General features: G+C 38.9%; 2 protein-coding genes across 3 annotated transcripts in view; one reads left to right on the top strand and one right to left on the bottom strand.

Annotated features, from left to right (window-relative positions):
• The first annotated feature begins 9,739 nt into the window (after nucleotides 1-9,739).
• On the top strand, nucleotides 9,740-15,872 carry LOC139715816 (tetratricopeptide repeat protein 19, mitochondrial-like). The gene is made up of 8 exons (XM_071627355.1): nucleotides 9,740-9,947; nucleotides 10,620-10,708; nucleotides 11,441-11,551; nucleotides 12,081-12,238; nucleotides 12,912-13,001; nucleotides 14,263-14,428; nucleotides 15,042-15,204; nucleotides 15,760-15,872. Exons 1-8 carry the CDS (start codon nucleotides 9,740-9,742, stop codon nucleotides 15,870-15,872), a joined length of 1,098 nt encoding a protein of 365 aa, XP_071483456.1.
• A 6,148-nt stretch (nucleotides 15,873-22,020) lies between these two features.
• The window catches only part of LOC139715779 (peroxisomal carnitine O-octanoyltransferase-like), a 40,046-nt gene continuing 35,099 nt past the window's right edge, over nucleotides 22,021-26,967 (bottom strand). For both annotated transcript variants that reach the window (XM_071627318.1, XM_071627319.1), the window contains exons 14-15: nucleotides 25,244-25,363; nucleotides 22,021-22,496 (exon numbers count right to left, since the gene is read on the bottom strand). In XM_071627318.1, the coding sequence (XP_071483419.1) occupies nucleotides 22,370-22,496; nucleotides 25,244-25,363 (247 nt within the window). In that variant the 3' untranslated portion in view covers nucleotides 22,021-22,369. The remainder of the gene's footprint in view (nucleotides 22,497-25,243; nucleotides 25,364-26,967) is intronic.

The following is a 26,967-nucleotide window of genomic DNA, read 5'->3' as shown; positions in this document are numbered from 1 at the left end:
AGAAAAATTCACACCTCAACCTTCACTCCTCGGATTAATATTCTCTTGCTCTCAAAAATTGCTTTGTTGTTTAATAAGAGATTTTGACATATCAGTATTCTTTATAACAAGAGCCCATCACATTACATAAAGCCACTAAGTCCAAAGGATTTACTATTGATTGTGAGAAGAAATATTGATATCCATCATAACCTGATAGCCAACAGTGAAATGACAAATAAATGAAATACTCAGGATTCATAAGCAATAATTTGCTGGTTGTAGTGACTTGTATATTAAGTGCATCTAACGTACACTGACAAACATACCTGAAAAATTGAGGATCTACTGACAATTGCTTGTGGCAAACCTCCAAGGCTAGCTTCATCTCTACTTCAGCACCATGTGAGAGACCATGACTGTCAAGAAAATGTCAAAATACATACTCATTTTTTTACAAAATATGAACATACATTCTAAGATGCCAGGTATTATCTGTAGTACAAATAGGTGAGAAAGATGAAATATTGTTCATTTGCATAAATGACACCACTATGCCATGAGAAACACCAGTAAGCAACTATAAGCTGAAATGAGGAAGGTATGTGAAATGACTAAGTGTATCAGTGTACTTCTTCTGTGAGGCATTTGTTAGGGATACATATTGTACATATTGTAATGGCAATTCATTGTTCTGCGGAGGAAGATTGAAATAAAGGAGAGTTCCACGAGATGGATAAACCGGTCATACACCTTGTTTCAGAAGCTGGGTTATTTGTGGTTATAATGGTCTTGTTTTAGTCCAGTTTAACCTCCGTAATACATTTATGAGATGTGCAAAGTACTCTGCCAATCACTATGCCAGTGGAAGTCTATTGTGTGAGGTAATTATTAGAAAACAGTGATACAAAGCTGTAGATATAGTTTTGGAGGCTGAAGTGAAAGGTGTTGACATCAGGAAAGTAAATTAACACATATAAAGTGAATTGCATTTAATCATTCAAAACTCTTAGAAAGAGAGGTGTGAAAGAATCAAGTATCTATGCCATTTTTGCAAGATTCAGGATAGTTTTGATTTGATTGGATAATGCCCAGTCTCTAGATTTCTGGCACTGCAAGTAAAAAGCCCATCTGCAATATAACTGAAACTGTAACTTTTATCTTGCGAAAATCTACAACCGCAACCCATGAATAAGACATAACTTATTGAATGGGGCTATATCAGAAATCCCACGTCTCTCCTCTCTATGATTCTTTACAAGATAGTAACATGATTTATTAATTTACCAGTAGAGCTTACCTGAGCTCTTGCAAAGATGATACACCAATTTGTCCCACTTCCTCACTGCTCCCCATACTTCTATGCCTGCCATCCATGATGTCATGGTCTGTTCTGTGTCCTTTCACTTCTCCTCCTCCTGTCTGCAACTTGTGTAGAGATTGAGCACTCACTCTCCTCTCTGCCATCACCTGCTTATCTGTCTCAGGAATCGAACCGTTGTCATCGGCCAGGAGGTGTCTACTGAGGATCCGCCCATGGCTTCTGGAGGCTCGGACTTTTGGTGCGCCTTGAGGATTGCTTAGCGGGGCCATGTTCGTGCCAAGAGACAGAAACACACCATCCACATCACTGGTTTTAACATGGCTACTCTTTGTCTTTTTATTCACCTCTCGCCCTGCTGTAGGAGGAGAGTGAAGTGACGATGTACTGGAATCCCTTGCGGGCCTTTTAGTGATGGAATGTACTTCATTTAGCATGGCAGATAACTGCTGGAGCTGGCTCTTTGGCTTTCCAGAGGCCGTCCCACTCTGGGATGTCACTACACCATTTACACTCACACAGCCTGGTTTTCCATCATGAAGACACTCCCTTTTATCAGTGTTGCTACCATAGTTATCTGCAGCACAAGTGTCATCTCCTCCTAGTAACAGCAGTCCAGGGTTTCCTCCTCTTGATGGGGAACTGATAGTAACACCTTCTTTGTCTGTCTCCTTGAAGTCCTGCCTGGGCTTGAGGGAAAGGTGTGCTATTTCACTGAGGTTCTTATCAGTAGCGTGGTGTAATTCAGCATCACTTTCACCACTGGTTTGCATTCTTAAAGGATTCGTGGCCGCAGCAACAACTGACCTTGACTGTGCTCTGCCTGGCTGCTTCTTACACTTTGACTGCATACCATCAACATCATCATCCTCATGTCTGGTAGTGCTACTGTCTGAGGATCCCTGAGCTTTGATGCAAAACAAATCATCCTTTTGCCAGTGCTGGTACCCTCCTGACAGAGACTTTTCTCCACCAGAGTTGTCATCATCATCAGTCTCAAAGAACCAGCTGAGATCCTCATCAACACTCTTTTCCACTACATCTTCACCTCTCGATGAATGTGAAGTCACTGGTGCCACTCTCCATCCCAAAGAATCGCCTTCCGGCACATTGATGCCATTCAATGTCATGGAGTTTGACAAATGATCAGGATTGCAATTGTTGCTATTGTAATTGGGGTTGCCTGGATTAAAGCTGATATCACATGGTCTCTTGGGTACACTGAAATTCCTGGTTCTTCCCTCAACACCATCTTTTCTCTGTGCTAGATGCTCACTACTGCCTACAGAATGAGTAAAACTGGTATGAGTGGTCCTTCTGCTTTTTCGGAAAAACTCTGCATCAGGTTGAAGAGAGGAAAAGTGCAAAGGAATGGCATTCTTGTCCGCAATCTTCAAACATTCTGCGATGAAAACATCTCCATACTTGATGATTTCATCGATGGGTACTCCCTGTGGTAATGAGAAATAAAGTCATGCATTTAAACAATCATGCTCTAAACACACTCGCTGCATGATCAATCTGCAAATCTGCCAATCTGCAAATCTATCTAAAATAACATCAAACATTTCTTCATCTTGTGTTCTACTTGGGCAGTGATCAAGTACCAGGGTCTTTTTTTTTTTGGGGGGGGGGGGGATGGGTGAGCAGAGGAAATAAGAAATGAGAGGGGAATGCACTATGTTTGATAGATGTCTAGAGCTAGATTATGATATTTTGGGCCAACAAACATTTGACCTAGTCAGAGACTCCAACCCCAAGCACCTTCTGATCCGGAGATTCTCCCGCCTGAAACCCCTAGCAAACGGGAGACTCCAACTTCGATGTGCGCGATGCGCACATCACGAGCGCAAAGCACGATGTTCCTCGGCGGCCAGAGTCCCGCTCTAGGGTTTTATATACTCTCTTGTCCCATCTCATGCTTATTTTTAAACATACAATGACACTCAGTAAGAAATCATTTCAAGCAGGAGACACAGAGCTAGGGCGGGAGAAATTAAATCTCAACCGGGAGAACAGGAGATTTTGCGAAAATGGGCTTTCGGCGGGAGATATCACGTCGAAGGTGGGAGAGTTGGAGTCTCTGCATAGTTGATATCTAAATCTAAATTTTTGTCACCCACATCTAATAGCAAACATTGACATGTGAGGAAACAAAGTGCTACCAGGGCCCTGCACGCAAAGGTACACACAAAAAAATTACCTTGTCAAGCAGAATCTGGACTTGTCCAGCCCACAGGCCAGCAAGAGTGACCAATGTAGAGCAGCCAGATCCATGGACCTTGTGTTGAGATGAGCAGGTCTCTCTGACCAACTGACCAACAGGGTGCTGCAACAAAATATCGAGAAGAAAAATATTACAGACAGAAATGATAGCACAAATGTAAAGACATGTCATAGGGCAATGAAAAGACATGTCATAGGGCAATGTAAAGACATGTCATAGGGCAATGTAAAGACATGGCATAGGGCAATGTAAACACATGTCATAGGGCAATGAAAATTCCATTAGTATATTGTTGTAATAGTGGACCGGACTCAATGATGAACAGAGGACATAGTTGTTTAACGATAAAATGAACAACTTTAATCCACTATCACAAACTAGCGTCATGTAATGACTGCTGCTCTGACCGTATCACTCAAATATAGAATACATGGAATATGCGTACACTTGTGATAAATGTAGTGCGCTCACATAACACAACATCCCCCTCCTTCTGAAAAGATACAATGACGAATATTTTTAAACTGCACTTGTACATATGGAAACATTCACTTTGATTTTCCAAGTATTATAAATGTGAATCTCTGACACAAAATGCTGAAAAATGGAGGAAGCTTGTTTGAGATTTGCATAGATACGTTGAATTACAATCAGGCAGGCAAATGAAATCTATTCTACTTGAAACAGCTGGTCTCACAAATGCAATGTACCAGAAATTCTTTTTATCAGTATAAGTTTTTACATTTCTCATATATACTGAACAAATCTCGACATATCTGGTATCGAAAGATAAGACGAATAAAACGATAACATTATTCAAACTTATTGTCACAAAATGCGTGCAGTTTAACGTACACCAGCATATTTACAAATAATTTCACGTATATCTTCGTGATATCTTTAATTGTATGAGACAGAAATAATTATATTCATATGGAATGTATATATAGTATATGTAATAGAAACAGAATGATTTGGCATTTTAGTTTGTACTCAGATTATCATCAACAAGGAAATGATTTATATATGCTTGTATGTTTGTTGGTTTTTAAAATTCAGTTGAGATTAACTTTTGTAAGTGAAATTAGTGAACAGCTACATGGTGGCAGCGGTGCCGACACGGATTTATGCCAAATCAGCACGGAACTAAAGTTTTCTTAGGGAAATTCATCATGAGTGACTTGTGCTGAAACCGCCCAAGAGGACACTGCGCACAACACGTCTACGTCTACTGCAGATACGTGCATGGACTAGCTGAACGACTCGTCTTGTGAGTAACACTGTGCGTGAATAAACCGATTATTTTATCATCCATGCTGCTCATCAACGAATAACGATACGAATACATATCATCGGATTGATGAACGCTTTGCAGAGCATTCTATATTCGTTTCTACATCGTAAGATATAGCTGTGTAGCTCGTACCAAATGTTGTCAGAACATTTTCGTCGCACGAATCACTGACATTCGCCACATTGGACAGTTGCAGTTCTGTAAACAAGCATTATCGACGCGCACTGTATCCAAGTACGCGCAATACCCAAGCGTTTCAATCAGGGACTTCCATTGTTGACGTTCCATATGAATATAATTATTTCTGTCTCATGTTATTAAAGATATCACGAAGATATACGTGAAATTATTTGTAAATATGCTGGTGTAAAACTGCATGCATTTTGTGACAATAAGTTTGAATAACGTTATCGTTTTATTCGTCTCATCTTTCGATAGCAGATATGTCGAGATTTGTTCAGTGTATATGAGAAATGTAAAAACATATACTGATAAAAAGAATTTCTGGTACATTGCATTTGTGAGACCAGCTGTTTCAAGTAGAGTAGATTTCATTTGCCTGCCTGATTGTAATTCAACGTATCTATGCAAATCTCAAACAAGCTTCCTCCATTTTTCAACATTTTGTGTCAGAGATTCACATTTATAATACTTGGAAGATCAATGTGAATGTTTCCATATGTACAAGTGCAGTTTAAAAATATTCGTCATTGTATCTTTTCAGAAGGAGGGGGATGTTGTGTTATGTGAGCGCACTACATTTAGCACAAGTGTACGCATATTCCATGTATTCTATATTTGAGTGATACGGTCAGAGCAGCAGTCATTACATGACGCTAGTTTGTGATAGTGGATTAAAGTTGTTCATTTTATCGTTAAACAACTGAGTCCTCTGTTCATCATTGAATCCGGTCCACTTTTACAACACTGATCAGTGAAGTAATGACATGTTGTCAAATTTTGAATAGCAAAAACAAAATGGAATTAAAGCAACATTGATTTAATTCAATAGTCAAAAATTACAAAAAGCAACAAAGGTGGGGGTCCTTTACTAGTATATTCTTCACATCTATTTGACTGTTGATTGCTTTAACATGTAATAATTCAGGAAAACCTGTAAAGGGTCTAACATTATAATTTGTGAGGGAAAGTATTGTAATTTCTTTCTTTTTACTTGAATCTCCACTCTGTCTTTAGAATAATTGTAACATATACTTACTTCAATGTCCAGAGTTTGCAGCAATTCATTTGTAGTACTGATGAGGTTGCCTTCACTACTGTCTCCATCAAGCACACATTTGACACTGGAATAAAAATAATTTAAACCTTTATTAGCAAAGTGAAGAGAGAATAACAAATACATCTTGAATGTTCCCTACCTTAATTAATACCCTAAAAAACAAAAAAAGCAAACAAACAAATGGTAAACTGTAACTGCAAATGAAACATGTTTTATAATACTGCAAGTCACAAAGTGGACTAAAAATCTGCAGCCCAATTCTGATGAATCTCAAGATGGCTGTAGAACATCAATCACCTTGAGGAAGATTCCAGTACCTAGTAATGTTGCAATCGGCATGTACATGTATAGATATCTCCATGCTTTTAAGGCTTGTCACTGAAATTGCATTAATATTCTCACTGTTTGTCCGACTTCACTAAAATTCTTTTCTTTGTTACAACATTGGAATGATTTTTGTGTTACAATGTGTATGTAAGTGTTTTGTGTTGTTGGAAACCAAATAAATTGAAAAATCATTTCTGACCTAATTCCTTTTTTTTTTTAATAGCTGTTTTAAGAGCATCTATCACCATATTCATTTTCCTTTAATGCAGCAATAAAATCAGAAATTACTTTTTTTTTTTCTGCAGTGCACTTTTGAGGAAGAATGTAGTTATCTATGAGGTTAAAACTGTCACAAAGGATTCACTTATCCATACCTTTTGGCAGGTCCAAGGAAGGATCTTACTGAAGACCCTGCATTGGAGGTAAAAATCAAATGATTAGATTCAAATCCATCCTAATCGAATAAGATTTATCAATATCAAGTGAAGATTACGGAGCAGAGTTTGATATGATGTAATGGTTTACTGTTAAACCGATTTATCTAGCTGCCGATGCCTATACACTTATAATCTGTAAATGTCGGAAACATATTTTTATTAACATACCGGTAGTATGACAATAACTTTATTTCGGGTGACTCCTTGTCAGTGTTTCACCTGATCATTATGTAATGAAAACATTCAAAACAGTTTGATAACAAAGTAGGCTTAGAATTAGAACAAGTTTTCCCAGCATATTTCAGAGTGATAAATCCAGTACAATGTGTGGGCTTGGATTCAGAATAATTGTAAATGACAACAAACTGTGTGTACTACGGGATCCTAACCTAAATTTCAGTAACTGGTTTATTGTAATATTACCTATGACCTGCAACGCTTGAAGACCAGAATGTCCTGTAGTGGAGTTACATGCATGCAAAGCATATACAGTCATTTTCTGTGTTGAAATGATACAAAAGAGAGAATATAGTGAACAAAACAAGAATTACAAATATGGTGGCAAAAAACTTTTCAAATATTGCAATAATCTGTAAAGCATAACGGTCGAATACTGACACAGCTGGAATAATTTTCCTGGTATCGCATCACAATTTACATTTTTACACCACTGCTACACAAACTCACTTTTGTGTAGCAGTTTTTTTTTTCCATGCAAGTGTACAGGATACTATTTGAAATATTGTTCATCAGCTGAAAATGCTTATCAAGTTTGAGTTTGAAAATTATTCCTGATATTATATTGGTGTACCACATGGGACAAACAATATTATCATTATCATTATTATCATCTATTTATTTATTTGGCCATATGATTACAAATATAAAACATATGATTGAGATGTAAAGGAGTGACACATGGGCCAGGGCTCACAAAAGTACCTAATTCTTTCCAAATTCTATCAGGGAGGCGGAAAGAGATTGTCACTTCCTAGCTCAAATAAAGATGGCAATAGATGAATCATTATTGTCAGTAAACCCAAAAATAAGATATCATTTGAATACGACAATCCTGCCAATTGTAAGTAATAAACAACATTTACGATTCAACACATGTATCAAAATACCAGTAATTTATGGTGTAACCACTTTCGATAGGATATAATTCGTAGAAGGGGAATAGTGAGAGGAAGAGTATAGAGCAAAGGTATTCCAAGCAATAATTATTGCTTGGAATAAAGAAAAACAAATGCATATGTAAGAGACAGAGAGAGAACTATCGGACAGGCAAAGACATGTGTATAAGATTTCGTAATATGCCACCTTTTTGGCTCCTTAAAAGACCCCCCCCCAAAAAAAAAAAAAAAAAGGGGGGGGGGGGAACTAACATCAGAACATCCATCCCCCAAGAATTTTTAAAGCCTAGGATCCAACTTTAGATTTTTCCCGTTTTGAAAGGTGGGAGGGGTTTTCTAACCCCGGCGTGGGGCGCTGTACCCGACTTGGTACGGGTTGGGGTCGCTGTATAAAACCCCGTCGCACGGCGCTGTAACACAGTACGTATTTTTTGTTACGGTACGTATTTGTCCGTATGGGGTCGCTGCTGCGGTTAGGGTCGCTGGTGCGGTTATTAGGGGAGGGGTAACATTGACAATGCCCGTCCCCCACCCAGAAAGATGTTCCCAAGCCCTGGCCCTGCCTTGCCAAACCGATGTACATAACCCACACTACAAGTACAAGGATCTAGGATCCACTATGCAACCACATGCATTACAGACTTGTCTGTGTGACAATAGACTTGAGCAACATTAATAGTGGCCTGTAATCAGCGATCGTTCATTGACTTAGTAAAATTTATTTTAAGAATGTTACCAATTCTAGGAAGCAATTTGCCTTGGTATGAATTTGTATGATTCACATGATGCTAAAGATCAACTAAGCTTTATGGTGACCGGTAAATCCAGACAGCCAAAGGGGTTTCACATAACAAGTTAATTCTTGCTTCATCAGCTGGTGCCAACCACGCAGAAATGTAGCCCGAGCTCGAGGAGAGCGTACGGGGTGCGCCAGGGGCAGGACAGGGGACGGTTGGACCATAGACTACCACTACCAGTGGCGGTGGTGACGTTATCAAACACGTGTACTGGTACTCTAACTTGGATCTTCTACTAGCTACACAAATGAGATATAATTTAGATACAATCTTCACCCACTCACCATTGGATTCTAGAACACTATGGGATCCACCTGAAGCTCTAAAACAGCATTTGCACCACTACAGTGACACGAACTGGACAGCGCAGCACAGCGGTACACACACGTACACATGCACATCAACAACAGTGCAGTACATTGTACATTGTACGTGCGTGACACACAAAGCATCCCGTCGCGAAGGTGCCTACCAACTCGGCCTATTACAACGCATAGAAAAAAAAATAATAAAAGGCGTTTAAAATAAACCCAAGTAGAATCAAATACCGCTAAAATTTGAACGTGCCACAGGGTATTTTACCCTTGAAAATTTCAAGGGTGTTAAGCGAAATGCATAACAATAATGATACTACTGTAGTAACTGTAGGCCCTACAATAAAATATATTTTCTGCGAGTAGACTCGGCCTCAACTTTTGCAGAGTGCAAAGTTTGCCCAAATTTGTCCTGAGGTCGAGATGACCCGGGGTTTGTTTTGCTCCTACCTACGTACGCACATCAGTGCATGTGTACATGAATGTGTACAAAAAGATGGCAACTCTTCAGACTCGTCTGCTGCTGCGAGCAGACCGTTTTCGACAATTAGGCACATGCCGTGCCATCAAGGGATTAGAAAGACACCTAAATAAGGGGCATAACAACCTGTGCTCAACGACAAAAGATGACACGAGAAAGTTTCAAGCAAGATTTGTGGGAAGAACAATGTTCCCTTCACAGCCCGCTCCCGTGGACTCAGCACCGGAACGTCGCGTCATTCACACGCCGGTCTATCCCCACGGTTATCGGTCACGAATTCCCGCCGAAGCTTTACCAATTCGGGTGGCTCGTATTGTGCAAAGTCGCAGTCGTGGTGGTAGCACTAGCAGCAATTACCATCAAGAATCAGAAGGAAACAGTGGCAGTGAACAATGTACCGCGAACATTAAGGGTAGATGATGAATATTTCACGTCTAGAAAAGTAGAGGGTCTAGAAAGTTTCCCCGAATTCGTGTTTGGAAATCTGTAAGAACAGATGTTTCTATGTTGTACAATTGTGTAAATCTGTGGAATATCTGATGTGGTTATATATAACCATTAACGTTACTTGTGTAGCTTAGTTGAAAATGATCCTCTTTAATTTGAAGTTGAACATTATTTTGTCATATTCTTTGGCGATGCAATGTTGTCATCTGAGCAAAGAGAGTGTTTAACGTGAACATTTTTAAATTTAATATGAGATGGTTGTTTAAAAAAAAAAAAAGATTGTCCAGTAATATAGTGAACTAGTCTAGTTGTATAGAAAATTTAGTTTGGTGCACTTTTCTTAATTCAAAGGAGTTTTAGAGAGGAAATGGGAAGGAAATAACATTAATGTGGTAAGGACAATTTAATATACAAAAGTACAGGGAAGGCCACACTCCAGGCAGGGACAGTATCCTGTCCTCGCTAGCTAGCTTACACATGGATGCACACACTGATCAGTCTCACACACATATACATTTTGCAAGTGGTTTGATAGGAGTGGGGGACTTAGGGAAGTTGTCCTGCATATATCGGACTGTCATTGACATTAATTTACCCTTTTGCCTGATATTGACTGCAGGTTTAGCACTGTGTTCTGCAGGCTTAGCTTTCTCCTTCTGGTTTGAGGACAAGAAAGAAACGATAGAAAAGATGATTGCTCGAGCTTTGGTAAGTATTCTACAGAGTGGTTTCAAAAAATGGACAAAATTCTCTGATTAGCAGAGAAGCTTAATACAAAAGTAATAAATATGATTGCGAAAAGAGATAATATTCTAATAATGTGCATGTTAAAGAGTAATGGATTAAGAATTTTCTTGTTTCATTGTATTTATTGTTCGGAGGGAATCACTTCTGTCTCTTTTGAGCAGCTGAAAGCTGTTGATCTGCAATTGTAACTTTTTATAAACTGCATGCACTTTCAATAGAACATTTTGTAATTTCACTTTTGCTTGGAACTTATGCCTTGAATGTAACTTGCCTCTTTGGGTTTGGTTTGTTTTGTTGTTTTTGTTTTAATTTGTAATTTTTTTCACTAAATAGAATGTGTATATTTTTATGTTCAGTTTCCACTGATGTCCCAGGAAATAGAATAGACTGTCATCCATGTCAAGTGTTTTTATTTCTTGCTGTTAGAGAACACTCATAAAGCATACAACATATTTTCCGTAACAAAAACAAAAACAAAACTAGTTTATGATATAGCAGAAAAAGGAGAAAGCCAGTTTTCCTCTGCCTCACACACTCCCTCCTTCCCCATTTTGGAGGGTACACGTGCTATCAGTCATTTGGTGGTATAAATCTTCAAATAATTCCCACCAACTGTCTACAATTGTCTCATACATCCAGTCTGTAATCTGATATTTGTGAGTCATTTTGAATACGTTCTTCTTTTGACCTCAGATTGCTGAAAGAGAAAACCGACTTGGAGATGCAGAGAAATTTTTCCATCGTGCCATCACCATGTGTCGGCAAGAGAACAACAAGCAGGGACTGGCTTACACTTATGATCAGGTCAGTGCTGTGAAGTAATGAACATATGTTGCTCGTCATTGTCAGTTACCCCTGTCGAGTTAGGAAATTAGTTAAAAGATTTCTAATGAGCCATAGTCCATGGAGTTCCTAAAGACAGTACCATAGTACCATTTTCCAATGCCTACCTAGCCTGAATTATATTAGGGTAAAGTGTGTAAACAAGACGATTGGAAATAGGAAGACTGGAAAAGTACCATTACATGAAAAAAGTGTGGGATCCTCCTTGTTTAGCACATATTTTTTTAATGTAGCTTCATTTATCAAGGGCTAATTCAGAGAAAAAAGAAAATGATCAACCCGTTAAGGACGGGCTGATTTTGCTACAACACGCATTTCCCATAGACACCTGCCCGAGTATACTGGGGACTCGTCCTCAACGGGTTAAGGCATGCCTTTATTGACATAGACCCAGTCTTTGGTGTTCTTCAAGCCTCTATTCATTAATCCAGGCATGGTAATTTGAAAATGGGTGATGAAATTTGCTTCTCTTTTGTTTTCTCGAGTAAAGATGGCTGATTTCAACATGCGCCATGGTCGTCTCATCAAAGCAGAGAGCCTCTTCAAGGACACCCTACAGGTCCTGCTGGAAACTGGACTACCCCAGGGAGACCCAGCTGTGGTGGAAATCTCAATCAAGCTAGCAACAATTTTTGAACGCATGGGCAGGTAAATTACCCCACAGTTGTCCAAGCACTGAGTGTGCATTTAATATAGCATGCTATCTCTTCTGAGAACTTCACATGAAGATATACATCTAGATGTTTTTGCCTTTACATCTGTCTTCCTCTCTCTGGTTTTCATGAAATGATGATTATAGAGTCAATTATGAAATTATTGTCAATCCATCGTTTCCAGTAAATCAGTGTCATGTTTTCACTATGACTACTATGTGTATGATGTTGCGCATTATAATAGAAAACTGTACAACTGCTTAGTGGTGTAACTTCTGTATCTTCTTTTTATGAGAGTCTGCCAGATGTTCCTGTCTCTCAAATTTTCCATGTTTCCTGGATATTTTTTTTTCTCCTTTCTAATTTGCTACAGTTCTTAAAATCTAATATACACAAACAAGCAATAACATCTAGCCACTAACATATACCAATAGCACATGATGTTGCCCTGACTTGCATCTGCCAGTAATCTTTCCAAATAATTTGTGCATAATCATTACAACAGGATCTTAGTGCTTTTCGTACTTTCAAGTTTTTGTGCAAATTTTCTGCATTCATGGTTGATGACCACCCTCTCCCCTGCAAAAAAAAAAAGTTAAAGTAAAACAGAAGACAACCACTGTCACATGAGTAACTATAATTTCTTTCACTTATCTCACTACCAACAGGAATGAGGATGCAGAGCTGGGCTATTCATGGTGCATAGAAATGTCTGAGAAACTGCTTAAAGACATACCAAAAGACCCAACGGATGAAAGGTATGTTACAGTACATTAACTATGTCACTCCCGAAAGGATACTGTAAAAGTGGATATTTTTGCGTGACTAATTTTTCACGCTTGGCCGGGTTAGAAGAGTTTTGCATGCTTTTAATTCCGCAGAATCAAGACATCAACTACTGGAGCATATGGCAAGCAAAAATATTTGCGTGCTTTTATTTTTGTGCTAGTTTCTGGTTGTGTGAAATGCGTGAAAATTTCAACAGTGCGAAAATTTGCATTTTTACAGTAATAGATAAAGTTTTTTATTTTTACAAATGTGGTATATCTCCTTTTAGCCAGAAATGCAGTGTGGAATGGACAAGTACTCCAATCCAAGCCACTCTTAGTTTAAACAGGTGATTCTCCTGCCTGGGCCTGGGCCCTTGCAAACTGGAGACTATGATTGTGTGAACATGCACACAACATTATGTGCATGAAATGCTATGTCCCTTGTAATTGGGGCCCACTGTGCCCACTTCCGTGCCCTTGAAACTCCAGGAATCTATATAGATGCTTTCTGGTGCTATTTTAGTCTCATTTTTGAACATATATGACAAAATCAAACTTTTAGGTAGGAAAACCTAATTCTAAGCCAGAGAAAATGCATCCATAGTTGAAGTGGCAGAAATTCAAATTCAAGCAGGAGAGTGGGAGATATTAAGAAAAATGGCCTGAAAGCTACAGAGTTGGAGTCTCTAAATGGATGGCAGTTTTTCATCTGAGCTGACAAAGAGATGATTTATATGTTCTGTATGTCATGATTTGCATTCACACTACTTCTTATTAGGGACAGACAGGGTAGTCCAGAGAAGCAGAAATACCAACTGTGTGCATAAGTGCCCCCAGAATGAGTACCTTTAGTACTCACTGGCACTTTTTAGATGTGCTCCCAGCTCCATGTGAAATCAATCTCTTGCTCAGAACATTAAATTTTGCTGGGTCCACCCCTAACTCCCCATCCTTCAGATTGCTGACTCAATGTCTTGATCAAGAATATCAAACTTATATTCTGACATTTCTTGCTTAAAGTGGGCATGGGCATGACCATATGATCCAGAGAGCAGGCATATAGGATTTACTCTCTGAAGATAGAGGTCAAGAGCTTCAGGGTGAATATTATGATTCAATTTTCCATTTATTATTTCGTCAAGTGCTTCATTTATTTGTGGTTTTATGTATCAAGGCTAGGAATTGAAGTTGCGTCAGATAACCAACTGATGTTGTGATTGGATTATTACTTTGTCTCCAAAATATCTAGCCGTGATGAGATACTGAACATCAAGGCACTCCTTGGGATGTGTATGGAAAACTTTGCGAGATTCCTCACCACAAGAAACAGACTCGCTGAGGCAGAGCAGTACTACAAGAAGGCCCTAAAGATATGTGAAGAGGACTTACAGGAAGATGACGTGTCTCACCCACAGGTAATGAATGGATTCTTTTGTCCTTCCCATACCGCGACCTATGGGTAATGAATGGATTCTATCCTCCTTCCCTTACAGTACTTGGAATTTGAAAAAAAAGAAGCAACAAAAACAACAAAACATTTCCACACAAACCAAAGAAAATGTTAATGACTTTACTATACAACCTTCTTGCCTTCAAAGAGTTATGTAAGGAATGTTACTGGTGGACAAATTTGATACGGAGAAAACATAAATGTGTACCAAATGCTTGCAATGATCAGGAATCACTGGTCAAAGTCAAATTTGTTATCTTATTTTCTCCAAGGACATGGGGTTTGGGTTAGGGTTGTGATAGGCTTTCAGGTTTAGTTTGATGTGAGGATTAGGAATAGGGTCAGGGTTATATTTGAGGATGGAACTTTTGTTTGGCTTAGTGTGTGGATATTTCATAGGTGCAAATATCGCAGAAGCTAATGTCATGGAACCATCTTGGAAGTCATGGATTACAAACCTCGAATTGCAAGCATTGTCCTATTATACTAGTCAATATTGTAATGCTTTCTTCTTCTTTTTTAAGCTAAACATGAAACTGAAAAATTGATGTATCTTCTCTCCCAATAACTTTCTGTAGACTTTGGTTCTACTGAATGACCTAGGGACAGTCTGTGATATGAGGGGTCACTTTGATGAAGCAGAGGGCTACATGCAGAGAGCATTGCAACTTGCTGAGAAAGACTCACCATCCATGGTGCCAACCATCCTGTGCAATTTAGCATCTGTCAACGTGCATAAAGGTGTGATCATGCGGTACAAAGTACGCAAAGAAATTACATGTACATCATGGATTAAACTGTATTTTTAATTTGTAATATGTGTGTGTATGTGTGTGTGTGTGTGTGTGTGTGTGTGTGTGTTTGTGTGTGTGTGTGTCTGTTTGTGTGCATGTACCATTTTACAGCAGACTTGCTTCATCCAGAGTTATGGTAAATCTTCAACAGTGGTGTTAACAGTGCCAATGATGATAATGATGATGAAGAAAATGATGAAAATGATGATGAAGAAAATTGTGAAGATGATAATGGGGTTAGTGGTAATGATAATGAAGATGAAGAAATGTGTAAATATTTCAGCACTCATTGATATCAGAGACATAACAATAGGAGTGGAAAGGAATCTTTTTCCCAGTTCTCATATTCCTCAATCTATTGACAGTTATGCTTGTTTAACTGTTTCGTCTGCATACACTTAACTACAAAAGCAATTCTCCTTGTACAATCATGTCCTTTCTGTCTCTCACACATTTAATGATTTCATATTTTTTTTTCTCCGGTACACCCTGGTTTCCGCAGGTAGAAAAGAAGATGCCAGAGCTCTCTACCGGAGAGCCCTGCACATCGCAGAGAAATCCGGAGACAGAGAGGCTGCCCTTGTCATTCGTGCCAACCTCCAGAAGGTGTCATGATTTCCTCTGGAACTGTGCTGTGAGCATGGCAAGCTCTCATGCAGCTATCCCTTCAAGGGCTATTAATATGGGTACCATGTGTGGCTCCGTATTGCTCCCTTCATTGCCCTTTAAGTACACTCTGTATGGTAATGAGTGTGTGTGTGTATATCAGTGATGGAGTTGCTATGTCATAATGACATTTAGATGTAGCACTGGAGAGTTGACATTCACCGAAATCCTAAATTTGCTGTCTCCATGAAGACATTGCCTGCCTCATGCCACACATTGTAGCTAACGTGCATCTTGATTTTGATGAGTTAACTCCAAAAGTGGACGTGAACAGACCCCAGTCACTTATTGAAAACTTGCTGGGCTCATTCTGCTTTGATACCTCCATGGTGTAATGCTTCTGGAGGCAATTATGTTTTTCAGGTTTGAATATCCATCTACACGTGATGGCTCATTTTCTCCCACCTCAACAGCTTCAGATAAAAATAACCTGGCAGAGCAGCAGAAAAGTTAGTAATGGTACGGGTGGACAGAGTGAATATGGCCTCCAGATTTTACGGTCACAGGGTACAGTATTAGAGGCTGGCCATGGGATCTTGGTCGGAAATTGTACCATGCATTGAGTGTTCACGCAAGTATGGGATACAGTTAGTCAAACTGGGTACTTAGATAAACTGAATTATAAGGTGCAATTCACTTATTATGAGTTTGGAATAGTCTTGTAAAGTTTTAAAGGTCTTTACTAAAACTTCATACCTGAATTTTGATCAAAAAAAAAAAAGTGATGAAATTCAGACAGAGTGAACTTTAACAATGAGTGCCAGTTTGCCATATGATTATCAAGATTAACTTAAAATTGAAATCAGGGTTGAAAGTTGTTACAGGATTTTTTATTCATCTATTTATTTATTCTTTTTTTTTTTTTGGGGGGGGGGGATACACTGGATGCCACAGAACAATTATGTAGTGTTACTCTCAGTAGCAGCAGGTAAATAATAATACATGTAATCATCTTTATTTTTTTTCACCCAACGTATCTTGCCCTTATGAACTTCAGTTCACTTTAGAGTTAATACATGTATGTGAAGCTTACTGTAAGCAAACTTGACATTAATAATGCACATTGTATTAGGACACTGTGCCATTATTCTATGATTTTACACTTTTATCTGCTGATTAAGTTCTTTATTTACACTGTGCATTACCTTGGATGTGAATTGCTCTTCCATGCAGGTGTCACCAGCAATAGATGTTTTCTTATTACTTGCAGTGTAACTCTCCAAATCTGAGTGTTTGTGCATTGGGATGTGAATGGTGGATTACAATATTCATACTTGTACTGCCAAGTAAAAGCATGATGCAGTTTATCATACATTTTATTATGCCTCCGCCAACGAAGTGGCCAGAGGCATTATGTTTTCGGGTCGTCCGTCCGTCTGTACGTCCGTCCCGTTTTGTTTTTGTCGATATCTCAAGAACCGTGAGGCGGTTTTGCATCAAACTTGGTATGAGGGTATATCCTGGGAGGATAATACTTTGTTTGGATTTTAGGGTCACGGGGTCAAAGGTCAAAGGTCACAGGTTATTTTGTGAAAAAAAGGTTGAAATTTCATGTTTTTCTCCATCTCGCAAATGGTTCAAGGTATCTTCATGGAACTTAGTATATATGCATGTACCGATGGGCAGTGATTATCTAGGGAAGTTGGGGGTCATGGGTCAAAGGTCATGGGTCAAAGTTCAAGGTCAACTCCTCAAAATATCACTCCTTTCCTTATATTTATGCAATGCCTGAAGGATTTTTTTAAAAACTTGACCCAATATATATTCTGTGGGAAGTTTCTTGCCAAAAGGTCAAAGGTCAAAAGGTCAAAGGTCAAGTGAAAGTGCTAAATTGCACTTCTTCCTCCATATCTCAAAAGTAAGTCAAGGTATTATCATGAAACTTACATATTTATGCATGTTCTACCTAACAGTGATTCTCTTTGGACTGTGAGGTTAGAGGTCAAAGGCCAGGTTTAGATAATACTATTTTACCATTTGATACTGAAATTATACTTTTTCTCAATACCTTGAAAATTACTCAATGCATAAACTTATAAAAGGGTCAAAAGTCAAGTAAAAATCATCAGTTCCCCCAAATACCAGCACTATGACGTTTTAATCATTCATCCAATTGAACCTAGTTCTAGGAAAGTGAACATTCAGCACATTTGTGGCAAACCTGTCATTTTAATATTTTGCCAATTGTGTGAAACTGTCATCACACATTGTCAAGACATTGTACTATAGACCTATTAGGAGAACCATGCATTATTGCGGAGGCATACACCTGTCCCCGTAGCGACATTTCTAGTTACAAATGTAATGAATTTGATATGTGGTGATAAATGGTTTTAGTGTCAGTGTAGGGCAATAAATCAATTGGGTGCAATTGACTGGATTTGTGTTTGTTATTGACCACTCTCAGATATTCTGATCGCATAAAACTAATGCCAGAGGTCTTGTTTAGCTGCCTTCCTGTACAGTCAATAAATAATTAAACTACATTCTATTGTTTATGCTTTGAGTAGAGGAAGCATGTGGAATGATTGTGACTTCAAGGTGATATTGAAGAAATTATGAAATATATTCTTTAATGATACGCCTCTATGATCTGCCTTTTCTCACCGAGTTCTTTTTTGCTGGTAGGCTCAGAGCATCCGCCATTACAATGTATATGAACAATGTGAACAATCAGAGATGGGCTGAAAACAAATTTCACTTAAACCACAAGGGCAATGACTTTATTAGCATTTCAGAACTTTGAACACAATTAGTGACTCAATGTGCTGTACATAACAGACCACTTAGATAATGATAATGCACATGAAAATATATACTTGTTTTGTTTGTGTATTTGTCTGTTTTAACCTGGTATTGAAATCAGTGCTATCTCGCCAGCCAGAGATAAATCAACAATATGTACCTTGGCTCTCTGAACAACCATTTCAAAAGGCTGGTTGATTTGTGATCATAATTATTTCGCTTGACGCAGTCTGGGTGACGTGGCTTGTTATTACAGGTAATAAATACACCTCCTGAGAAGAAAGAGAATGATTAATTGCAACTCCTGAAAACAAGACTACAGGTCAAATGGAACTAGTACTCCTGAGAAATACAAACTACTGGTCAGCAGCTCTTAAAATCCAGGTGCTTGGTGCTTTAAATTTCAGTTAGCTTCAATACAATGTATATTTTCCCACAAAAAAACAAGAACATTTTGTATTAACTCAAGAAGAAAATACTTACCTATAAAAACACTTTACAAAAATGTTTGTAAACAGAAATAGGTGCTGAAAGTTTTCTCACATTTGACATTTTTTTGTGTGATACTTTTGCCAAAAGCATAAACAATACATGATCTAATCTATAGCCACACCTCTGGTTCCTAACATCATGGTCTTGCATACTAATTCATTACTCAATACAATACAAATGTACATGTTTTACTTGCTGGTAATTCTTAACCTCAATGAGCATAAGATTTGCTAGCTTGATAGATGTCTTTGGCCTTACATGTATGTGAACTTTACACATCAATTTTCCAAAAGCTTTTCCTTTAATTGTTACTACAAGAATTCAACATCTAACCCTGTAACTATCTAAAATAATACAAAAAGGTGACATCTCTTACATTAAAAACAGATCTATCAATGTAGGCATAAACTCCATCTAATATTTAGCAGCATTACATTCAATACATTTTCAATGTGGCAACAAAACATGTTAATGTCAACTGATGCTGTGTGCTTGATATGATTTGCATACACAATCTTTTTCATAGTTACAAAGATATTCACATTTGGTCCATTATTATTTTGTTACTTTTTTTAAAGATACTTTCATGACTTCAAAGGTACAGAAGAAAAATTTCAGTGAATCCAAAGTAACCCAAGTGTCTGGAAAGGGACAAGAAAAAAAATTAGCCAAATATCATAAATCAAACACAAGGATCAGAGAAAAGTCATTGCAACGCTTACAGTTTTTACATTCAATTCTCATTCCATTGATGAATACACATACTGCATACAATAAAATTTGACTCGATTCACATAAAGTACCCTTCCATCTCTGTGAAGATGTTGCCTATTACAGAGCCACACATACGTACACAATGTACACATATGTACACCTCTCTCTCTCACACACACACACACACACAAGAATTTCATAGAAGTTATTTGCATTTTCACATAAATTACATATTATTTGTAACATAATCAACATACATTCACATCAAATTTTAATCTAAATAACATGCATTCAGACACTCATTGCTCCCAATCACCCCAGTCTGCGCTACATTGTGTACACGTGCAGCTACCATTGGGTAGGCAGCTGAGTGTTATAAACATCGAGTCTCCCATATACGGATGAGCACCGGTGCCCACATGTTCCGATAAAAAAGGTTGGACTGTATTGCAATTTGAGGTACAACCGATGCCAATCTCACAAACAGAATGGACAAGTCTGAACACGGGTAAGCATGTCAGCAAATGACCACTGTTACTATCATAGTGGGGACTAAACCTGAATGTTATTGACTGTTCCCTTGGACTACTGATTGCTTAATTCTTTATGTTCAGAGATTCCCTGTAACTGAAGAAACAGCCCTGGAACCACAGCAGAAAAGAGGAGGATACTATGATATACACAAATCAACATGTTCGTGAGATAGCATGTCAAATTTGTCCATCTGGGTCCCATTTCATAAAACTTGTTATCGGTGACAACTGGCATGTTTCTATGACAAGTTTGCTCTCAGCCAATCAGACGCAAGGATTTCAGTAGTGTATAACAACTATGATGACTTGTCACTGATAACAAGATTTATGAAACGGGGCCCTGGACTTATATATGTGGAGACCACAGAGAGAACGATTTCATGACTTGTCTGAGTCACTTCTACAGCTTAGACTGGCAAAAATTTTTGAAGGACCCATCCTAATATAAAGTTAGGTTTGAACCAATGCCTACTTTACCCAGAACACATTTCACCAAAGTTATCAACTGCCTGGGTGAATTGAAATCTAAATTGATAAACCTTTATGTACTCAGTAGTGAGCCATCCATGGCAAATCCCCGAATCGTATCATCCTGCAAGGAGTGATAAATACTTTTGTAACAGCTGCAGATGAGTATTTCTTATTTCAGGGTAAAAAGTCTGTAGGTCTCTGTAATTAACAATAGAATACTGTTGTCTGGTTTCATTTTCATTTATAGTTGAGGACAAGGATGAGTCCCGAGTATACTCGGCAGGGGTCTATGGGAAATGCGTGTTGTAGAAAAATCAGTCCGTCCTCAACGAGTTGATATTACTAGTTTTGTTAAGCATGTTTTTGGTAGCATGTGCTATCAAAAATGACATACACTCTCTTATACCCTGGCTTCTTGTTTCATCAAACTTCTTGATGGGCCAAATTAGGTGATAAAATACCAATGTCAATAGCTTGTACAAGCAGTGAAAAGAACTGAAAGACTGTCCAGTTGGTCATATCGACCAATTTTCATTATTCTTTGTTTCAGTGGTGTCCTTTATAAATACAGCAAACTGTACAGGATAAAAAGATTACTACACTGTATGATGTACCTTTACAATCTCTTACCCAGTTTAGTTTCTAATAAGTTAAAATGTCCGTTGATCTGGTTTGTTTGCCTCTACAAGGAACGCACTTCGGCCCGAATTCACGAATGTGGTACAATTGAAACCGTGGTTTAAACCATATGGACAATTTATATGGAGTGCCAAGTGTCGCATGGCCTACTGTAAAAGTGGAAATTTTCGCGGTGTTGAAATTTTCGCGGATTTCGCGCAACCAGAAACTATCGCGAAAATAAAAGCATGCGAATATTTTTGCTTGCCATATGTTCCTGTGCGTGATGTCTTGATTCCGCGGAATCAAAAACACGCGAAACTCTTCTTGCCCGGCCAAGTATGAAAAATTAGTCGCGTGAAAATATCCACTTTTACAGTATTTCGTTCCGAAATCAGTCATTTCGTAACAACAGGACAACATTTCGTCGACGAAATGAACATTTCATCAACGAAACGGTCATCTCGTTGACGAAATTACTGATTTCGGAACGAAATAGGCCATGCGACACTTGGTGCTCCATATAAATTGTCCATGGTTTAAACCATGGTTTCAAGCGTACCACCATCCTGAATTCCAGATTCGGGCCTTTATGTACTATTCATACACAACAAGCAAGGGTTTGAAAAGGTTATACACGGTATGTGCAAAGGATAAAAATCATTATTTCTTGCCCCTCCCACATTGCCTATTGGAACCTCATAAGAAATACATGATATACATATTTTTCATCATGATGCAATAAAAGGCATCCTTATAGATCATCACACCTGGTAATCTCACATCTGTTTTATTTTTGTCTTTTTGCATCAGAATAAGACAACATGAAAGGATGGCTGGCCCTAACTTTATCGAGTTGGTCAGACCAAAGCTTCAAAGCTTTGACATGGCGTGGAGAGTCAAACCGTGAATGTCGTTCATGGCCTGGGAGATGAGCTTGAAGAGGGCGTGGTTGTCCGTCTCCGAGCTGCTGCGGTGGCTGACCACACAGAACTCAAAGCTGGAGTCAAAACAGTAGGGGATACAAAAGGGTACATTGGTAGTTGTGATCAATAAGGTTTGTTGGCACGAGAGTGTGCAGTCCAAATGAAGGGAGCTGCAATTGCTGTCAAAGGCACTTGTCTTCCTGGATACTGTACAGTCAATGAACAATAGATGGCAGCAAACTTCTTTACTCTCTATGGATACGACATTGCAGATTGACTGTTGTACTATTGAGAGATCACATGGCTCAAATAATCTTCTAGTCTACGCATAAGTCACAGTTATTTATTTTGTGAATACTAAAAAAAAAAAAATCACTTCAATCTCAGCAATAGTCGAGACGATATGATATTGCAAAAATCAATATCTAACCAAATGAAAGGTAATTATACACATGCAATTCTTTTAATGAATCACTATAAACATTTTGAATTGAAAGATCTGAAGTGAAGTCACTATCAATATCCTGATCAGCGTGTGTGCCCTATCCCTTCGATTTTAGATGTCTCATTTGTGTGCACACGTATGGCCAGTGCATACATGCTGTACTTTTGTACCTACAATTTAAACCTCTTTGGTTGTGATCGATACACAAGCTGTACACCAAGAGCCCTGTACACTTTCAAAGACGAGTGGTTTAAATCCACCCACTTTGCCATGACTCATGCATACCTCACATGCTTCTTAAAGTGAAAACAAAGTTCTGGTAAGGGCTTGAGAACCCGTCTGGCACCATTTCATATTTGCTTGCAATATATCGAAAGAGTCTACAAAGAAACTTTACCTGGCTGACGCGGTGTGCCGGAATGATGAGTCGTTTTGGAGTATTTTGAGAAAAATAATGAAAGTCGGTAGACCGACTTTTATTCCAGAAGGCTCCAGACTAACTCGGTCTCAGGGAAAACTCAAACCTATTTCAGACAATTTACACACAGTTCGTGATCGCCATGTTCATCAGTACTCTATGATACTACGGGTACCAAACTAGGCCTTACAGAGCAGACAGGAAAGTGTGTGCTAATCCTGTGCAAAACAAATGGACAGCGCGCGGTCCTCACGCCTACTAGCAAAGACGCTTAACTAATACGCACATCACCTCAGTTGCTGATGAGACGTGCGGTCTTTGAAGTTTTTGTTGTTGTTTTAATATCAAGCGTCTTTGATTAGGAGGTGCTTGAGAGGCGCACACTAATTTTTTAGAGATGCTTGAGAGGCGCACACTAATTTTGCATGCGCGCCAAAGAGGTTTTTGATGCGCGTGTTGTAACAACTCGGACCATTACTGCGAGTAGCCAGAATGCTACAATGTAGTTTATACAGGCCGCTCCCATATGCATAGTACAACACTGTACAATCCAGAGGGACAACATCCCGCCGTCAAGCAAAGCGAGGCCGAGTTATCCCCGAGTCCGAGTCTAGCCTGACCCCGTTCGGGTAAGTTCTGAGACTGAACGTTTTTGGTTAATATTTCCCATTTTCGTCGTTACCCATCGAATATCTTGTTATAACAGCGTTATTCCGCACATTTCCTAGGCATACGTTCACATTTTGGAGCAAAATTTGACAACTTTTGCAGGCGTACCAGAACTTTTTTTGGGCTTTAAAGAAGCTGAAACAAATCCCAATGTGAGGTTAGCACACATTCTCAGGGTTAACTGTTTCATATATAACTACAAATTATTCTCATTCTCTGCTTTTAAAGTGAAACACAAGAGAAGGCACATTCTTTGCATCAAAGAAATTCCTTAGATATGATGATTGTAATAGCAACTAATTGCTATAGTGGGACTTGTTACAGTAATGTTGCTAATTGACAGACACAGACTTCTATGATATTTCTCTGTACAAACTATGTCCCAAATAATGTCACTTCTGGCAACTTGTAACAAAATGTGCAACAATTCTATTTGCTTGACTTTAGTCTCTTTTTGTTTTCACATAAAGTGAACTTCAGCACAGAGTGGAGTGTGCAATATGTTTAACACTTTCTGTGCTGGGAACTTTGGACAGCATACTGTATACGCCGAATATTTCGTGAGGTTTTTATTTTCGCAAATTTCGCGAGTCGGGTGCTATTTGCGAAATTAAAGACACAGGTATATATTGACTCTGATCCCGATGTCGATGTGACGTACGCGTGTGCATTTCTCCGTGCAGTACAGGACTCCACGATCGCGAATTTAACCACTCGCGAAGTCGTCGGGAATTCCCGATTCGCGAAAATGTGGACTCGCAAAATATATGGCGTATACAGTATTCAATGGTATGAGGTCTTCTGTGCCAATTGGCACTCGAAGCACACAAACAGTTAAAGCATTAGCCCAGCACTGAAAGGGAAAATACTGATCCTCGCCTTGGAGAAATCTATTAAAGGGGATGGCTAGTAACTGATCAGTGGGAATCAGTGGGAATGCTGGGGGATGATTGTACCAATCCTTGTGGGATTCATTTAAGAGTACATTATATATCTATTGTTGTGTGAAAATTATTTGCTTCAGAATGGTCTCATATTCAATTAATGTGCAGTTTAATGTAAACGGGCCGTTAACGATCGCCCTGTCACTGTACAGGCATGCTAACCTGGAAACATTAAACTGCACATTACTTGAATATGAGACCATTCTGAAGCAAATAATTTTCACATAACAATAAAGTGTATATAATGTACTCTTAAATGAATCCCACAGGATTGGAACAATCATCCCCCAGCATTCCCACTGATTCCCACTGATCAGATACATGCCATCTCCTTTAAATACTCACTTGTCATCTGTAATCCTGTAGGTGCAGAAATATCCATCATGACACATGGGTGCCACGAGGCCCAGGAACGGCGTGTATCCTGCCAGACTTGTAGACAAGGTAAAGTTACCACCTCCACCACTGTAGGATTGACCATGGAGTAGAGATGAAAGGGTAAAAGGTGGACTTTGTAATGTGACCACAAGTTGTAATTCCTATCCTGTTCATCTCATAACATGACAACTCCATGGTAGCTTATGTTTGACTATCGTTATGACAGGTACCAAGAATATCCATCCATCAGGCAGTTTTTCTTAGGTCACAGAAACAGAATGTGGAATGGAGGGATGGACACCCTGGAAACACAATGCCTCTGACACCCTTTGGGGGAAAGGCATTGAAACACTAGCCCTGATTTAGACATGCCATGCCGGAGGACTCTTGGTAAAAATAACCCTATTTCACTCAGCTTATTTGACAGACAGTGTACTAGGGTAATCAAATATTAGAGTTTTGACCAACTTGCATTCAGGCTCTAACAAATCCATAATTCCATTGCTATCAGCGATAAGCAATATGCAAAATACTGCAAATCACGGCCCATGTAGCGCTTTGGGCATTTTTGCTGATTTGTGCTTCATCCAACTTGCACAACAATACGAACAGGTGAAAAATGTAGCAAAAATGTGCAATGCTAATATGAAAACTAGAAATATCACTTATAAAGGTGATTAATACCCCCGCCCCATGACGACAGTCTTACCCAAGGAATGATCTTTCCTTGATCTTCTGCCATTTAAATGCCGTTACCATGGCAACGCAGCTTCCGACACGTCCGAAAAATATGTCTTGCACATCTTCCCACCAAGACTATTGTGTGTGCCAAATTTCATAAGCTTTTGTCAAAAACTGAGGAAGTACACGTAGTTCAATCCACAAGATCTTTCCTAGATCTTCCGCCATTAATATGCCGTTACCATGGCAACGCAGCTTCCGACACGTCCAAAAAATATGTCTTGCACATCTTCCCACCAAGACCAATGTGTGTGCCACATTTCATGAGCTTCAGTCGAATACAGAGGAAGTAGTTCAATCCGCAAGATCTTTCCTTGATCTTCTGCCATTTATATGCCGTTACCATGGCAACGCAGCTTCCGACACGTCCGAAAAATATGTCTTCCACATCTTCCCACCAAGATCAAGGTGTGTGCCACATTTCATAAGCTTTGGTCAAAAAACTGAGGAAGTAGTTAAATCCGCAAGATCTTTCCTTGATCTTCTGCCATTAATATGCCGTTACCATGGCAACGTACTTTCGGGTACTGTCAAAAAATGCCTCTTGCACATCTACAACCAAAGGCACACATCTGTACCAAGTTTCATGGAAATTGGGCAAAAACTGAGGAAGTAGTTTGCAACACAAAATTTTCCATCATTTTGGCTCATAATATGTGAGCTGTTACCATGGCAACATACTTTTTGTCACTGTCAAGAAATGTGTCATGCTGACCTATATCCTAAGACAAACATTCAATATGAATTCCATGAGAATTGGAAGAACACTGATGAAGCAGTTTTGCCATGAAGCATTTTGCCCTATATTTTACCAATAACATGCCGTTACCATGGCAACGCACTTTTTGCCACTGCGGAAATATGTGTCTTGCACATTAACATATTCAGATGAACATCTGTACCTAATTTCATAAAAATTGATCAAAAACTGTGGGAGGAGTTCGCGACGC

Source organism: Diadema antillarum, unplaced genomic scaffold (genome assembly GCF_040938485.1).
Source record: "Diadema antillarum isolate AM-2024a unplaced genomic scaffold, OU_Dant_1.0 scf00000055, whole genome shotgun sequence".
Lineage (NCBI taxonomy): Eukaryota > Metazoa > Echinodermata > Echinoidea > Diadematoida > Diadematidae > Diadema > Diadema antillarum.
Note: the sequence above shows the minus strand (reverse complement) of the source record. Positions and strands in the feature narration are given on the sequence as shown.